This window comes from Bombus vosnesenskii, unplaced genomic scaffold (genome assembly GCF_011952255.1).
Source record: "Bombus vosnesenskii isolate JDL3184/JDL3185 unplaced genomic scaffold, Bvos_JDL3184-5_v1.1 scf7180000013272, whole genome shotgun sequence".
In the NCBI taxonomy this organism is placed as follows: Eukaryota; Metazoa; Arthropoda; class Insecta; order Hymenoptera; family Apidae; genus Bombus; species Bombus vosnesenskii.
This window is the reverse complement of record NW_022882930.1, coordinates 4,774,207-4,792,480: the sequence shown is the minus strand read 5'-3', so window position 1 is coordinate 4,792,480 and position 18,274 is coordinate 4,774,207. Positions and strand designations below refer to the sequence as shown.

The 18,274-nt window shown below is 34.8% G+C and overlaps 2 protein-coding genes across 4 annotated transcripts; one reads left to right on the top strand and one right to left on the bottom strand.

Annotated features, from left to right (window-relative positions):
• Window positions 1–516: 516 nt before the first annotated feature.
• LOC117231458 (E3 ubiquitin-protein ligase hyd) lies at window positions 517–13,447 on the top strand. Of its 2 annotated transcripts, none has more exons than XM_033489910.1 (30): window positions 517–578; window positions 1,738–1,938; window positions 2,056–2,377; window positions 2,460–2,668; window positions 2,738–2,901; window positions 2,990–3,189; window positions 3,279–3,547; window positions 3,634–3,788; window positions 3,872–5,107; window positions 5,185–5,352; window positions 5,449–5,581; window positions 5,656–6,117; window positions 6,182–6,306; window positions 6,376–6,614; window positions 6,692–6,858; window positions 6,933–7,264; window positions 7,516–7,924; window positions 8,196–8,544; window positions 8,952–9,291; window positions 9,405–9,640; window positions 9,712–10,215; window positions 10,507–10,674; window positions 10,807–11,163; window positions 11,241–11,426; window positions 11,504–11,626; window positions 11,713–11,922; window positions 11,986–12,344; window positions 12,443–12,649; window positions 12,757–13,135; window positions 13,238–13,447. In XM_033489910.1, the coding sequence occupies exons 1-30, from the start codon at window positions 517–519 to the stop codon at window positions 13,445–13,447; spliced, it is 8,481 nt and encodes a 2,826-aa protein (XP_033345801.1). The 2 variants fall into 2 exon arrangements, with proteins under 2 accessions (XP_033345801.1, XP_033345800.1); XM_033489909.1 differs by having other exon boundaries at window positions 5,185–5,358.
• On the bottom strand, window positions 11,774–17,846 carry LOC117231459 (protein bunched, class 2/F/G isoform). 2 transcript variants are annotated; one of them, XR_004492971.1, is made up of 5 exons: window positions 15,414–17,846; window positions 15,155–15,206; window positions 14,869–15,072; window positions 11,977–12,084; window positions 11,774–11,851 (listed from the first exon to the last, which is right to left on the bottom strand). XR_004492971.1 is itself a non-coding variant. In XM_033489912.1 (4 exons), exons 1-3 carry the CDS (start codon window positions 17,306–17,308, stop codon window positions 14,869–14,871), a joined length of 2,151 nt encoding a protein of 716 aa, XP_033345803.1. In that variant the 5' UTR covers window positions 17,309–17,846; the 3' UTR covers window positions 14,013–14,681. The 2 variants fall into 2 exon arrangements, 1 of the variants encoding a protein (XP_033345803.1); XM_033489912.1 differs by lacking the exons at window positions 11,774–11,851; window positions 11,977–12,084 and adding an exon at window positions 14,013–14,681.
• Between the last annotated feature and the right edge of the window lie 428 nt (window positions 17,847–18,274).

Sequence of the window (18,274 nt, the reverse complement as noted above, 5' to 3'; positions counted from 1 at the left end):
CATCTAAATGATGATAATTGTGAAACTGAAAAAAATATTTCTATATTATATCGATTAATTAAATGAGTAGTGAATTAAAAATATCTTCAAAGATCTTCCAATGTGATATCATTGTATAATCTAAATAACGATCGTGAAATAGTTGAGTCCGCCATTAATCGAGGGTCGCCATGATACATATTCTCCTTCTGTAACACCAATACAGTAACGTAATAGAAGCATCTGGACGATCGGTTGCATTTCGTTCAAGACGCTTACGCATTCTTCGAATATTTCGTTTTACACGTGATTTTTGTTCACTCAACGATTGCCATCGAATCCGTGTGAGCGTGATTTTTTAATGCATTTACGAATACGTGGAGAACTTAAGTTCGGTTCGTTCACTTTCAAGAACACGTAACTCGTTGTTTCTTCAGAAACATGGCTGAACATCATTTCGACGGTGTGGTGAAATTGTGTGTACAGAATTATTAAAACGATATCCGTGATATTGAAATACGTTTACGCATTGATAAAATGACGTCGATACACTTTGTTGTACATCCCTTACCTGGAACAGATGATCAGTTAAACGATAGGTAAGGAAAAATGTATCCATTATCGGTTTCCTATTATAATATATCTTTTTGGCATGTCTGTCTCTCCTCCGTATTGAAATCATCGTCGTTCATTATTCGTCCCTAAAATATGCTTGCTCATATCAATTAGCATAGTGTTCTATATGCTTTTTCGTCCTTTCTGAATTTTAAAACGGTCCTCGCCCATTGTATCGTATAATTTAATGGCATGTTAGATGATGTATCGTTTGAAAGTTAAAAGTTTGTGTCACATCGTTATGTTCGTATTAAATAATAAGCATGCACATATCTAGAATGAAATGTTGAATATATTAGTTTAAAAATTATTCTCTTTACTGTATAGATGTATATTATATATATTATACATATATTACCCTCTGTGTGTGTGTGTGTGCGTACGCGCTCGCGCGTGTGCGTGTACGTGCGCGCGCGTGTGTGTTTATATTATTTATTATATATATTATATATATAATAAACACATACACATTATATATAAACATATACATGTTATATATTATCACATTATATATTACATTATATAAAATTATATATATAATCACATGTAATATATTTTATATATGTGGCATACATAAATGGTAATAAATGTTTTGTTCCATTTGTTTCTATTATTGGACACATTTGTAGGTTACAAGGACAAAATGTAGTTTTTGTAAATATAATTATTTATGATCAAATATATCCATAGATAATGACCTTCCTATTTCATTCAATAAATATTTGTAAATTTTTATGTAATGTTGTATCATCATTTTCTTATTTTATATTTTGTGTATTTAATATTTTAATATGGGTTTGTATAATTTAATTTTGTGTGAAGTAGAAGAAGAATAATTTATTGTTTCATCCATACATTCTAATATTTTCATATATAATACAAATTTATACATAGTATTTATTATGTATACAACAATAGTACTCTATATTGTTATCCAAAAATTGGTATATTTTTTGTTGCTACACAGTATAAAATTGAAAAAGGATTTTTTCAATATTTATCATAAAATACTATGATACATGTATTCGTATGTTCTAGTAATGTGAATATATATAATTTATTTATATATAATAAATAAACCTTAGTTAAAGTGAGCATATATGTTACTGGAGTAGTTAATTTTTCTTTTACATGTTTTTTTAGATTGAAGGAAGTGGCAGAAAAAATCAACAGATATGGATTTGTAACATTACCAGCATTTAGTGGATTGAAGGTTGCAGTAAAACATATTGTGGTTGGCCCAACACACATTGCTCTTCTTACAGAAGACCATAAAATTTGTAGAGTTGCATTTACAGTATTATCAGATAGATTGGATTTAAGCAAAAATGAACCAAATCGAAAGTAAGTTATAAAAAGAAATGAAGTTTATTGACAATGTTGTTGTGATTAGTTGTGAACAACATATTCACTGTGTTATCCCACAAATGAAATAACATACATATTCTTCTATTATCCTAGCACAAACAAAAACCATGTTGATAACTCCAATTCAGCACCAAATGGTGGTACTAGTAGTGGAAGTGGAAGTAGAGCAGGAATGTCCAGATCACGTGCACGAATCATGCGTGGCAGTTCTGCCATTCGTGGAGGTGGTAGTAATGGAGGAAGTAGCAGTGGAGGCAGGATAGGTCCTCCAGGTGTAATTATGGGTGGAGGAAGTGGTAGCAGTTCACGTCCTATTGCATCTGTACCAGCTCCATTTGTACCAGAAGATCTTATTACACAGGCTCAAGTGGTATTACAGGGAAAAAGTCGCAATCTTATTATTAGAGAATTACAGGTTTGTCCGATTGAAGAAATTAGTGTACCGATCCTTGTATCATTATGATTTTGCTAGTTTAATATTGAAATATATTTTGTAGCGTACAAATTTAGATGTAAACTTAGCAGTAAATAATTTACTGTCACGGGATGATGAGGAAGGTGATGATGCTGAAGATGCAGCAGATACCTACGTTCCGGAAGATCTCATTTCATTACTAGATGGTGGATTCAGCAATGAGCATTCTGTTATCATTGATGCAGATTCTATGTTTCCTGAAGACATGTTTGGATATACAGGAATGAGAAAGTAATTAGTCCGAATTGCTTTTGAAATTGTTTGTAAGAGATGTATATTTTTAATGTTTGCATTTTTTAGCCGGGGTAGTTCTTCACGCAGAATAGGTAATGACAGAGAAGGTGAACGTACTTCTGAGCGGGATAGAGATCGAGACAATTTCAGTAAATGGAGGGATCGTCAATACTGTGGTCCAAGACGTTGGCTGGAATCAGCACTTAAAGATTCTTGGGACAAAGATTCTGGTACAATTAAAATTTTAGAAAATTATTTTTTAATATCTACGAATTGTAACCACGGATATTTTGATTATATATTTGAAAAATTTCTTAGATAATAAAAAAAAAGAGTTAGCTGCTCAAAGTCCATTATGGATATCAGAAGAATTAGAGTGGTGGCATGAACGTAGTAGTGATCTTGCCCCTCGTTTTGTACAAATAGCCTCGCTGTATAGTGAATTAATTGCTGTTTCTGCTGGGGGACAATTGTATCAGTGGAAATGGTCGGAATCTGAACCATACAAACATGCAGAGGTATTTAAAATAAATTTTGTTTCAGTATTTTATGTGAGCAATATTATAAATTGAAAACAAAGAAAAAATTAAAATAATGCTCATTGTAGAATCCAAATATACATCATCCGAAAGCTCCATGGTTGGCAGTAACCACAGAAAAGATAGTTAATATATCCGCAACAGCTATTCGATGTTCTATTAGTACTGAATCTGGCAAAGTAGCTACTTGGCTTGATGAACTTGTAGGTCATGTCGCTTCTCGTCTCGAACATCCAGCTCAAACTTTTACAGAATTTACATTGGACAAAATAGTATCCCTTCATACCTGTGCTTTGTATACGGTTGCTAAACTTGAAAGTGGTGCATTGTATTGGTGGTAAGTTGAAATATTACAATTTTTTTAACTATTTTTATTTCAAATACAAAAAACTGATGTCGATTATTATATTTTCATTTACACAGGGGTGTATTACCTTTTGCACAACGCAAAAAATTATGGGAAAAATATAAGGCTAAATCGCGCAAACATAGATCATCCACAGTTTCATCAAACGATATTAGTTATGGCGCACATGTTTGTATGAAAAATAGTCCCATATATCATCCTGGAGCAATAGGTAATTTATTAAATAATAAATTGTATTTATGATTTGCTTAAAAAATAATATTCTATAATATTCTAAAATGATATATTTTCAAGGTTTTACCATTGCCAATGGAGTTCCAAAAGTAGGACAGCTATTAGGAGCAGCATGGAATTTAGATAGCACTTACAGATTTAAGATATTACCAGCTGGAACTCATTTGCCAAATGTTAATACAGAAAAACGAGAAACGAATGGAAACAATGGAACGGGTAATATTAATAAGACAAATCACAAAGAAACTACTGATCGCCTTGATATGCCTCCTCCACCCTCACCAGCTTCGAGCACATGTAGTGATACTGGCAGTATCACGACAAGTCATAAGAGACAGAAGCGAGCTGCACCTCGAAGTGAGGGAGAGTCAGAGCGAAAAGATGAAGAAGAATGGCAATTAAAGGATGTTGTTTTTGTAGAAGATGTAAAAACAGTTCCCATTGGTAAAGTTATAAAAGTTGACGGTTGTTATGTCGCTGTAAAATTCTTCTCGAAAGATGCAAAGGAAAAGGAAATTAAAGAAAAAGATTTCAGTACTTCAGATTTTAAAGATTTAACAACTGAAGAGTTAATTAAATTGCTAGCTGATTGTAGATTATTAAGGAAAGATGAAATACAGGTAATAAAATCATCCATGAATCCAAGAGCTCCAGACTGTTTCCAACGAACTCCCAGAAGAGTGAATATTGTTGAAGGATCAAATGATAGCATTTTGAGCATTGCTACTGACGGACAAGGAATCCATGCAATAGTAAAAAGTGCAAACAAATTAAGTTACGTCGTGTATAATTTAAGTACTGGAAGATATGTACAAGATTGTTATATTCCATCGGATGTATCATCATTCTTGGGTCTGCAGCCTCAAAATATCAGCCTGACAAGTTCAGGAGAGAACATAGAGTGTTCCATGATACTTAGAGATGGAAATAATACTATCTATCCATTAGCAAAGGATTGCGCCGATGCTATCCGTGATCCAAATTGGTTGGATTTAGTTCCAGTTCTGTGCATTGGTGCTTCAACTATTCCCATACCGACTTGTTCAAATTCAACCAATATGAAAAATCAAGTTGCAGTTATTGCATTAGTATTTGATAATCTCTTATTAATGCCACGAATATTAAGGTGCGATTATGAGAGTATTAAGCAAGTATTTTGCAATTTGGAACAAGATCACAAAAACAATGCAGCACAGATTCAATCAATATTAATGGAACGTTGCGATGGTAATCGCAATATTTTGCATGCTTGCATTAGTATGTGCTCACCAACCTCGAATAAAGAAAATGATCAAGGTATTAAATTTGTTCTTTAATATAAATATATGAGAAATTGTAAATTGTTTATTTTAATTTATTATTTTGTTTGGAAGGTATTGAACGTGAGTTAGTTTCAAACACTGTTGATGGTCCATCTGCACCTATTGAGGAACCAATTCCAACTTTAACTTGGCCACCAGAAGCTTTTGATAATACGTCAGGAGAAGAAGACAGTTTGCTTAGCATTGGTACTGCTAGCATATCAATGATGAACAAATCAGGTAAAAGTGTATCAAACGCTTTTTTATTCTTTCTTTTTTTTTTGTAATTTTTAACTTCTGTTACACATTGCTAAATAAATATCTTGCTGCTTTCAGGTGTCGGAGCAACATCAAATAACACCTACATCATAGACTCTGTGGAAAGAAGAAATAATGCATTACTTATATTAAAGTATATGTGTGAAAGTAGCGTGTTAGCACCTCACCTGAAAGAACTACTTACGGCAAAGTGATTATATCAATTAGTAATGAGTAAAATATTTTTATAGTTGGAAAAAAATATTTGAATGTTTGTTTTAACAGGGATATTCAAGGTCAGACACCATTAATGCTTGCTGTATCAGTTCGGGCATATCACGCAGCTCTCATTTTATTAGACATTATTCAAAGGGTTGGAAGAGATCAGAAAGAATGTTCAGCTATGATACTTCCTGCGGATGCTAATCCAGATTTATCGCCATTATTCGTTACATGTTGCAACGATACATGCAGTTTCACATGGACTGGGACTCAACACATCGACCAAGATATTTTCGAATGCAAAACTTGCGGCTTGATTGGATCTTTGTGTTGCTGTACAGAATGTGCTCGCGTTTGTCACAGAGGACATGATTGCAGAATAAAGATAACATCCCCTACAGCTTATTGTGATTGCTGGGAAAAGTGCAAATGTCGAGCACTCATTGCGGGTCATCAAGGTGCTCGTTACGAACTCCTTTGTCGTCTCGTAGTGAATACTGATCTTGTCACGAAGATAAACTCACGGTAAATAAATATGCGAGAAATTGATTAATAAAATTAAAATAAATTACTTTTCTTAATTTTATAGGGGAGAAAGTATTTTACTCTTCTTGGTTCAGACTGTTGGAAGACAATTGATCGAACAACGGCAGTACCGTTCTGCACTGCGGCAACGCTCAGCATCTGCAAGTCGAAAAGGGCCTTCCTCAGATGGTAACATTTTTTACTTAGAAAAAGAGTAATTTATATAAAAAATAGAAGTTAAAAGTTAATCATTAACAGGATTAGATACTTATGTACCAGATATGCCAGATCACGATTTAGAACCTCCTCGCTTTAATCGAAAAGCGTTGGAAAGATTATTGGATGATTGGCCAGCTGTTCAATGTATGATTATGTCAGGAGTTTCTGCACATGGAAATGAACAGTTATTTGGAGATCAAGGCCAATTATGTCGTCAAAGCGGTACTGCTCTACTCGATAAATTTACTCACTCGCTATTATTTAAGTGTAGTGCAGAGGTAAAAAAAATATTAGTTTTATCTTATATGTCTAATATATTAGAAAACATTCATAATGTAATATAATTTTTTCGCAGATGCTCGATACTCTTCTGACAACTCTAATACGAGAATTACAAAATGATACTATATCCGGACGACAAGAAGAAGCAAATAATGTTGCTCGTCGATTTGTTCGATCTGTGGCCCGAATATTTGTGATCTTCACAATAGAAATGGCACCGAATACGACAAAACGAAGAAAGTACGATATATTTTACTTTAGCTAAGCGATTTTTATTTTTTTTATCTATTCAGATGTTTTAAAACATATTTCAGTACTAGCCAGGCATTGCAACCTCTAATGAAATGTCGTAAAGTGTTCCAAGCATTGATTAAATTAGCTGTTGAAGAATTATGTGAAACTGCTGATTCACTGATAGCACCCGTGAGATTAGGTGTTGCTCGCCCAACAGCACCATTTACATTGACGAGCTCAGCAATGGAAGTAATCAATGGCTCTGAAGAGTTGTTTTCTATCGAGCCACTAATACCTCATAGTGGTGTTAGTTCCCAAACTCTGGATGCTACTTTACAAACGCAACAAGGAAATAATAATATTACTATTGCCAGGGATGTTTCTGCTATGGATGAGGCAGAAACTGGTGAAGGTATGTCTTGCGAATTAATGTATAAATTAATATAAAAATAATGTAACCGGGAGTTTTACATCTAAAAAATTGTTAGAAATGATAGAAGTGTCCATTTTCTCCAAAAAATTATTTTGAATTGGTAGTATTTCCATTATCAAATCTTATCGATTATGTTAATTTTGTGCCCCCGTTATCCTGCTTAAAATATTATAAAATTATATTTAATTTTCTCTAACTTTGATTTTATAATAATCTTTATGTATGAATAGAAGTTCCTATGGATGTTGATGGCGACATTAGCGAACATGAAGAATCTGGGGTTTCTGGAACTGTCCCTGGTCAACCATTAGGTGAGATTGATAGCAATGGCGGAGGTGTAGGTGAGGAACAGGCAGGAGATGGCGAATCCGATACAGAGCTCGATCTTTTGGCGGAAGCGGAAACAGAATCGGACTCCGATGACAATCATAGCAATCAAGATGCAGCATCTGCGCAGCGTAGTGTACAAACTGGTGCTACAGCAGGCTCTGATGGTGGAATGGGATCTATCTTATTATTCCCGGAAGATGAATCTGGAGAATCAAGCCAGCAGGAAGACGATGAAAGTGAAGCAGGAGAAACTGACGAACAAGATAATGAAGATTTTCAAATTGGTGATGATCAATTGGAACGACGAAGGTAAAACTACTGTCTTTCTCTCAAGTAACATCGATGGTCTTGTACTCATTAAAGAAATATAGCAAGGTCGAAAAACCAATTGAGTCGAAAACTACAAATGTATATATAACCTCGCTATATTTTCTGAATCAACTATAGGTACTGTATTATATATGCATTGCACAGATACATTAAAAGAATTTTGCAGCAATACCCTTACAATTAAAACATTAATCTTTCTTCTAAGCGCATTTATAAAAATCATTTTTATGTTACTGATACTTGATTACAGTGGTTCATCTGGCCATTTACATCGTAATAATCTCGCGCCTGTTTCTATGCAATGGGCGATACGTAATCGCGACTCAAGTATGCGTACAGCTGGATTACGGGTAACAGGTGGCAGTAACCTGGTTTTTATTGACTCTACATCTTTAAGACGCACTACTGCAACATCTGCTGTTGCAGCTGCACAAGAACCTATAATTATGGGTACTAGTACTACTTGTTTGGCACGTGCATTTGGAATTGTTATTCGACAGATAGCTGATCTTTTGGTTATGATGCAAGATTATAAAACATTAGCGCCTTCTTTGCCGCGATTAATGGAAATTACTTATCAAGATGCGCTCAACCTGCAGGTATAACTTTTTTATAATATGACGTTTAATAATTAAGCGTTTGAGTCCCAAGCAACGCGATCGCTATTTAAATTTTGTATCGAAAAGTCTCCATACATTTGAACGTTACGGATGACTGACGGTATTTTGTATTTCATTGTTATCTTTTCTATAATTTTTATTGAACAAAGCTTCAAATATTTATAAACTAATAGTACGCATATATAATAATATAGATGTATTTCATAAAAATAACAAATATGACGAGCGCTATTGCGCCGCTTATTTCTCTTCGCAATCGATTAAGACAAGCGCTATCGCGCTGTTCAGGATTTTTCGACCATGTTTCTTCAAAGACTCAAACAGTAGGACTCAAACGGTTAAAATTGAATAAATTTAGAACAACATGATAATTTTGATGATTACAGATGTATCTCGAGGGGCACTTGAAACCCACGTGGGATTGGCTGCTCACAGTTATGGATGCCACGGAGGCACAACTAAGATTTGGTGTGTCTCTGACACGTAGTGCGGATCCTACGCATCCAGAACATCCACTAAACAATGCTTCATCTTTGCCTGGAGGCAATTTCTCTGGATTGTTAAATACAGCGGCTCTGTCGTTGACGCTACAATCCAATACAGGTCGGAATCAACGCAGTGGTATCGCTACGAGCTCCAATATCTCCACTCCACAAGCTTCTACAAGACTCACCGTTGGTTTTGCAGGCGTTGGCGAACCTTCAAGAAACAGTAGAGAACGCGAAGGTATCATCTGTTATCTTTATCATTCTAATGAAATTTTCCCTTTAAGAAATGCTCAAATGCGTTGCAATTACATTTTTGGGAATAGAATAGTGGCTAATAAGTATTATTTTTAGGTGGCGATGTATACTTGGCAAGACGTGAATTTTTGTCTTATTGCCTGTCCTTAATGCGTGCTCACAATGCCGAACACAGGGATAGCTTGCCAGTATTAGATGTTTCTGCACTAAGACATGTAGCATACGTTTTCGATGCGTTAGTATATTATATGCGTTCGCCACTATCAGAACCAATGTCATCACGAGGAGAGACTCAAAAGGAATCGTCAAATTATTCAAGTTGGAATGATCAGGTTTGTATTGAATTGGGTTTTCCTTGTAATCAACGTGTGTTTAACACAGATTATGATATTTCACATTACAGGATGAAAATGATAATGACGAGGGAGAAGAATATAGTTCTCCAGTTCCCACTGCGTTGGAGACAGATTCCGTTGATTATCCTGATTTACTTCAGGTTCCTAGTTGCGGATCAGGAAATAATAGTAACAGTACACCAAAAGGAAGAAAGCATCCCTTTTTACAAAGATCAGACTCCACCTTATGTCTTGGTTGCCCTCCCCTTGATCCCTTTGATACTGTCATGAGCGAGGCCTTACCATTAGCTGATCAACCACATCTATTGCAACCCCATTCAAAGCGAGAGGATCTCTTTGGTATACCAAGACAACCAGCAACAAGTGCAGGTCCTAATCAAAATCCGTTAGAGGGATTACCCACAAGACTTAGTCTGTCTGCACGTGGTGCTGATAATCAGAATATCCCCACACCGACATTTAGTCAAATTATTCAAAGATCTGCCTTTGCATCGTCAGATGCAAGACGTAGCTCTGTAACGATCGGAGATTCGACGTCTACAAAGCATACGGTAATGTTCCCTTTACATAGGAAAGCTAATTAAATTTATCCACTCACGGCATTTATATTTTTTATTTTTTTTATTTTATTTTTTAATTTTTGTATTTTTGTGTTCAAATTTTTGCACGGAAAACGGCGTTTATTTTAGTCTAAATTTTATCTTATTGTTGTAAGTAATCCTACTTTTAAGTTATTATTTTTGTAACAATAGGATGTCATTCTTACATTTCTACTAAATCTTATATGGCACAGTTCCTTTCGTTGAAAGATAAAATATGTAGATTTACTTTTAATATTATAGGAAAAGGCAAAATCATTCAATCACACATTTGCTGCGGAGCAAATTGATCGAGCTCCAATCATCGTTTCTACTAATAATCAAAGTGATCAAGCATCGGGAAGTACCAAAACCAATAAGGATATCTGTAAAACGAATAGAAGCGTTATTGTTAGAGCTGGAACTGTTTCGGTAAATATATAGAATTTGCTTTTAATAAAGTTAAGATAAGAGAGAGTTACAAATTACAGAAATTCATGAACGCACAAAAGAAAAGTTTTTCTGGTAAATTAGGTGCAATAATGTTGTGTTTCAATTTTAAAGGAATCGAGTTTAAATAAAGCTGGTGCGTCAGAAATGATGTCTACGGCAAATGAAGCAATACAGAATGTAACGGAGGAGATGGACACATCTGGTTCAAATCAAGATGCGTCCATGACTCATGAAACGATTGAAACAAATCCAGTCTCGTCTATTGGATCTAATATATCACATAACATTTTATTGGGTCGTTGGAGCTTATCTCTTGATTTGTTTGGACGAGTTTTCATGGAAGATGTAGGATTAGAAGCTGGTTCAGTTGTATCCGAATTAGGAGGTTTCCAAGTAAAAGAAGCGAAATTCCGTAGAGATATGGAGAAACTTCGGAATGCACAGCAAAGAGACATTAATTTGTTAAAAGTAATTAAGTACAATAATTTTTAATTATTTAAACGAATGAAATATATTGAGTATAATATAAATTAAACTTTTTAAAGGTCGAACGGGACAGAACACAACTATTAGTGCAAACGATGAAGGAATTAAATACACATTACAATTTATATAATAGGCGTGCCACTAATGCACCGCCGTTAGCCGTGCATCGTGTTAAAGTAACTTTCAAGGATGAACCTGGTGAAGGGACTGGTGTAACTAGAAGCTTTTATACCGCGATTGCCGAGGTTTGTAATATTACAATAGGAATCATCTTTGTTTCTTATCTTAAAAATATAGCGTACACGTATATTTTTTTTTAAAGGCATTGCTTGCAAATGAAAAACTGCCTAATCTCGAAGCAGCACAAGTGGGATCAAAATATACACAATATAATGTACTTCGGAAGCTAAAAAGTAGAGATCGTGATCATGATTTAAGACGACAAGTAAGTATAATTATTATAAAAAATAAAAAAGAAGAAAGGCAATGTTCTTCTGTTCTTCTTTTTTTACAAGAGATATCTTATTTCAGAATCCTCGATCTTCTGGAAAATGTCGAGAGACGCGTAGAGCATTGTCTTTTGAAGCTCGAGTTTTTCATCCATCCAGTTCTGTTGAAGGAAGCGGTAATTCTGGAGCTGGTAGTTCATCCTCCAATTCCCATCCGTTACCTGTTAGTCACCCAAATAATGATCACTTGACCATGCATCAACAACAACTCGGGGACAGGCTATATCCAAAAGTAATTAATAATAATGATAGTACTTAGTTTTTCACAATAACACACTATTGTTACCTTGTACAGGTTTATGCATTGCAACCCGCATTAGCTGCTAAAATAACTGGTATGCTGTTAGAGTTGTCCCCTGCACAGCTGTTGATGTTACTAGCTTCAGAAGACGCTCTGCGGCAAAAAGTAGAGGAAGCATTTGAATTAATCCGTAGTCATAGTCAGGAGTCAGCAAGGGAAGCGTTGTTGGATCTCGATGTATTCAGCTTGATCGCACGTTGTGGGGCTAATAAGAAAAAGATTGAGAACAGTATTTTGGATGATACCGAAGACAATGCTCCTCTTTTCTATTCCCCGGGAAAGAGAGGTTTTTACACTCCACGACAGGGAAGAGCCAGTTACGAGCGGTTGAACGCATTCAGAAATGTGGGCAGGTTGGTAATGATATAAATAACAATTAATCAAATTATAATATAATAAAAATAATCGTAAACTATTAACTGGTGAAATTAAAAGAAAAATTTGTTATCAGACTTATAGGATTGTGTCTTTTGCAAAACGAGTTGTGCCCAATATTTTTGAATCGTCATGTAATAAAATACATTTTGGGAAGACCGATCCGTTTCCACGATCTTGCATTTTTTGACTCTGTAATCTATGAAAGCTTAAGGCAACTCGTTATTGATTCCGAAACCAAGGATAGTAACAGTCTATTCTCTGCTCTTGATCTTACATTCAGGTAAGCGTGTACCTGAAATATTTCAATCGCTTATTTTCGAAGAGTCGTTTCTAACATTTCTCGCATTTTGTCTTAGCCATGGTATATAACACTCTTGATTGTTCTAGTATTGATTTGTGTCCCGAAGAAGGAGGTGGATCGATTGAACTTATTCCTAACGGACGTGATATAGAAGTGACAGCAAGTAATGTTTACGATTATGTACGCAAATACGCGGAAGTTCGTATGATTAAGGTACAAGAGAAAGCTTTGCATGCAATGAGAGAAGGAGTGTTTGACGTGCTACCCGAAGGAGCGCTCGATGGTTTAACATCCGAAGACTTAAGGCTTCTGTTAAATGGGGTCGGTGATATTAACGTTTCCGTTTTGATATCGTACACTTCCTTCAACGACGAATCAGGAGAACCTGCCGATAGATTAGCTAAATTTAAACGCTGGTTGTGGTCTATTGTTGAGAAAATGTCTCATTCAGAACGACAAGACTTGGTAAGAAATCACACTCAAACATTTTTACTAGTAAGAAAAAATTGTCTTTGCTCTACTTTTTATAAATGATGCATCTTTTATCTCTTTACACTTGTATTTTAGGTATATTTCTGGACAGGATCTCCTGCACTACCAGCAAGTGAAGATGGTTTTCAACCAATGCCAAGTGTGACATTACGACCAGCAGATGATCATCTACCAACTGCAAATACATGTATTTCCCGACTATATCTTCCATTGTACAGCTCTCGTCACATATTAAGACATAAACTACTACTTGCTATTCAGACAAAGAATTTCGGATTTGTATGAATATATAGATTCCATATATATAATATATATATAATATATATATATATATATATATATTATATATAATATATTATATATATATATATAATTATATATATATATAATTATATGTATACATAAGATATATATAATGTAACATATTATATATATATTATGTATATTATATATGCTATGTGACCATGTTTGTGCGCAATAGCTCTAAAAAGGAGTCACATTATTGATAATGATATAAGAAACGAAAAAGAAGTTGTATGTTGTTATTTTTTTCCTTCCTAAAAAAAATTTATAACATTTATAAATTTATAAGGTGTAATTATGAATTCTGATTTCTTTTACTGAACAAAAAGACGTGGTTTCCATCATAATAAGATTTTATATTAAAGTGTCATCTTTAGTCATTATAGTGATCATTTTAGTGAATAAAAAACATCTTAAAAGTCATGGAAGAAAATGGATTAATGGCAACCCCGTATCATCAGAAACGATTGTCTTAAAATTTGTTCCGTTTCCTTTTCTTTTGCTATCATAATAGTACTCTTTCTACTTTGTTAGGAATTTTAACAAATTATTATACAATTAAAAATTTTTTATTAGGCATGTTTAAGATGTAACATAAAATGTTGACAGGAAATTGTAGAATTTTCTTTTAATGCATACCAGTAGTAATTGCTTCCCTGGATTTCAGCATGTTGATTATAATACATATTTTAAAAATGAGACTACAACACGAGAGTACAGATTACAAAATATGAGACTTGATATTTAATGATATTGGAAATTACATAGTTTTACGTAAAAAACCTGTTTTTACGACTGAAAATGATAACAAAATATCAATGTAAAATCACATGTAATTTAAAATGATACAAATGTTCCTTGAACATTAAACTCTTAGGTTGAATTATCAATTTTTTCTTTTCAATCAATTTTATGGTGAATGAATTTGGCCAAATGCGAAGGTAATAGGAAAAATAATCTAGGAATGTCTAGCTGCCTATTTCATATTGTTATATACTTTCTTTTTTTAACATGTTCAAAATCTTGAATCTATCATAAAACAATATCAACTCCATTATTTATGCTGCTTAATCTTGGCATGCACTCAATATATGTCCTTGTTTCTGTCTAGGATCGTAACAATATATATTTCCAAAATGATTATCATTTTGAAAGAAAATTGAATTTACAGATTTAAATTATTATTTATATATATATATATTTCCTAAACAGTAAACTGAAATAGTAAAAAATAATCTATTATCTTTAATTTACTTAAAAAAAAGATTACTAATGTTAATATGTATAATATAATAAATCTCATTGTTTATAAATTTCTAAAAATCGTAAAGTTATATACAATAATTATATTATCCGTTATGTACTTGACAAAGTATTAATAGAAACTTATGTACAATGGTTACCTATTGACCACTTCCTGAATTGTTTTGGGGTAATTTTGCTGTTGATTGGCTCAATTGAGCCAATGTTTCTGGAGTCGCGTGTGCTTTCAGGATTGAATTTTCAGCTTCCAATTGATTTATACGATCCATAAGCTCGGCTATTTTTTCTTTGAGTACTTCAACTTCTTCCCGTACAGCAAACATCAAGTGACTCTTGACAAGATCCTATAAGAAAATACTCTATTAACTTCAATATTATTGTTTTTTATTGTTATCGGATAATTATCCCTACAGCAGACACACTCACCATAGCTTGCTCGATCTTATTATCAATTGCTACAGCACTAGTCCCCGACATACTGCAATAAAAGTTACATGCAAAGATTTATTAATAAAATATGTATATGCTACAGCAAGTAAATTCACAGTCTTGTTAAAAACTATTTTTCTGTTTCTAAAAGAAGAAATTTCAATTGAATATTCCTTTAGCCAATAATACTAGATATATGTAACGTTTTAATGAATACATAATTTCAGTGATTGAAAGTACATTTAATAAACTGTACCTTTCATTATCTTCGAGGGTATGATGTTCATCGCTGCCTTGAGTGACTTCAGTTAGTGATTCTAAAAGAGTTGTATCAGCTGATTGAGTGGTGGATCCAGCTACAATGCCTGAAATAGAATCCTGCTCCGGATCTGGTTGATGAAATGTCATATTTCCCTGCTGCATACCTCCTACAACATTTTGGCAGGTAGCTGATACCTGTGCCATTTGTACTTGGGCGTTGCTACCAGAAGTTGAAGATTGCATTTGAGATGGTGGGATCACTTGGGATTGCACTGGTGCTCCAGGAGCATGAATAGTTGATGAAGTTTGCTGTGCACCTGTTTGAGGAACTTTATGAATATTTTGGATGCCCTGCATTCCTTGTATGGCAGTCAACGGCTCAGATATTTGAGTCATTGGTTTTTGTGTTTGTAATGGTTGTTGAGGTTGAGGCTGCTGTTGCTGCTGCTGTTGGGGTTGCTGCTGCTGTTGGGGTTGCTGCTGCTGTTGTGGCTGCTGCTGAGTCGGAGGATGTTGCTGTTGCTGCTGTTGAGCAGCATGTTGTTGCTGTTGCTGCGTAACAAGAATATTAGGTGCCTGGGATGTTGGTACAGGTGTTTGCTGCACAGAGGGTTGACAAACGTTTTGAACTGGTAATGACTGATTTTGTGTGCTCACTGTCACATATGTATCTTCTTTTGAATGAGGTATGTTTTGTTGGGGTGTCACATTGCTATTGCCAGTCTGTGTTATAATAGGAATAGAACCTTGGGGCATACTTTGAGGTTGAGTCAAATTACTGGGATGGGTTGGCTGCAGATTGGAAGGTAACGTGGAACCTTGTCCAGTTTGTTGTTGTTGTTGAGATGCCAATTGTTGAGCAGAAGATTGAAAATATTGGGGAATTTGCGAAGGTGGTTGAACTTTAGTTTGCGTTTGAACTTGCGTTGGATTATGCTGTGCATTGGGAGGAATGGAATTGCTTACTGCATAATTAGCACTTGAAACTGGTGTAGGGTTGTTTGGTACACCGATCGATGTATGCACATCTGTATGTACAGATACTTGTCCATTAGCATCAATGCCCATACCTTTATCTTCGGATACGACTGATTGTTTAGGTGCATCAGGTATAACGATTCCACTGTCTGTAACCCCATACGATATGCATACCTCATTTGGATCAGACACTTTAGGTGTACTGATTGCTGTCGGTTGATTAACCGATGTATGATCCAAATAATCCATGCAAGTCCATCTGCCCCTTTTAAAAGGTTCAGTACTTTCGATCTTGACCACTTTAAATCTCTCGTTTCTACCATGCGAATGTACTTCACGTAGATCTGCATCTTGTTTGGCATTACTCGAAAGTAAATTGATAATATTGTTGTCAGTAACAGATGTAATATCCAATGTATTGATATTACTATCATTTACTGAATTACTAACGTTATTCCCTTCTGAGGGCACGATTGCCAAGCCATACTGTGAACTTGTAGGAATCACCGGAGCAGTGCTGAGGGCAGCGTTACTTGTATTAAAGAATACATCCTCTTTGGAGAAGGTGTCTTCCGAATAGCTAGGTGTTTCAATGTCCATGTCGGTGGTACGCGAGTGTTCGACTGAATTGTCCTCCGTATGCGACTCATCGAGATCATCGTTCGAATCTTCGCCGGCATCATTGCTCATACGAGAACCAACGGTAACGCTTGTTATTTGGAAGGAGGATGTCTTTTTTCGACACTGGTTACTGGCCGTCACGTTGCTCGAACTGGTCAAACTAACCGGCTGGTACAATTTCTCTGGCTCTCCTAACCGAATCGTCTCGGTGGTCGTACGATGCACTGGATTCGATATTTTTCTACTACCATCCGATAGCTTATGCGATTTTCTGTGTACATTATCTGCCATTATTATAGGAACTTAGCATTCGAGAGCCACGATCTTTGCATTCGTTGTTCTCTTGCATGTTAAAACCGACATCGCTCTTAGCCGGGGCCTCTCGGCTTTGAACTAATAATCCCTATTAAAAATCGTCACGATTACCTTTCAGACCCGACCGATTATTATTCTTTACGGTTGTTCGAATTATATTCATATTCTCATTTTGTAGAGGTGTTGACAGTTCACCATTTCATCAATTTTCACGGGGAAGAAGTATATTCGCTCGAGTACCGTCCACTCGAAACGAATATTCACACTTCGACAAATTCCGTATCGTCCTTTCCTCCGTCTTCACGCCCGATTCACGCTACATTTAATCTATCACGCGTTTACATATTATTATCTCGTGATCCGATTTCTCATTATTCATATCCTTCCTACTCTATTATACTAAGTAAGCAGTTTAAAAATGGCTGCCAATTCACTCACGGAATTGCCACGAATTATATCTAGAGCATCCGTGTGACTTCACAACTAAAAATCTATTTTCATCCACGATCTAGGTGCATTGTCGAGAAATAACCATAGTTACTATCCTTCCATCCTTATCCATAGGAACATGCTGATCACAATTCTCCTGATTTTTATTCCTTTTCATACCACATTTTTATTATCTCTACTTGTTTGAATGTTACACAAATTCTTTGCCAACTAAATATCCTATCCATTATTTATCCATTTGCATATTTTAAAGCAGTTATCGTATCATTAATCAAAATTCGGAATAACGTTTTATCATAAACTAAACATTTTAGTAAAAATGAAGGAACAAATTCAATGTAATATAATAAATATTTCAATTTCGTCCAAATTATTTCATTTTTTATTGTTTTTATATTCTATAATATAATACGATAATAGTACATGCATTACAATTTTTTTCATGAAACATGAATTAATGATTTCATTATTCAAGTTACGCGCGTTTAAATG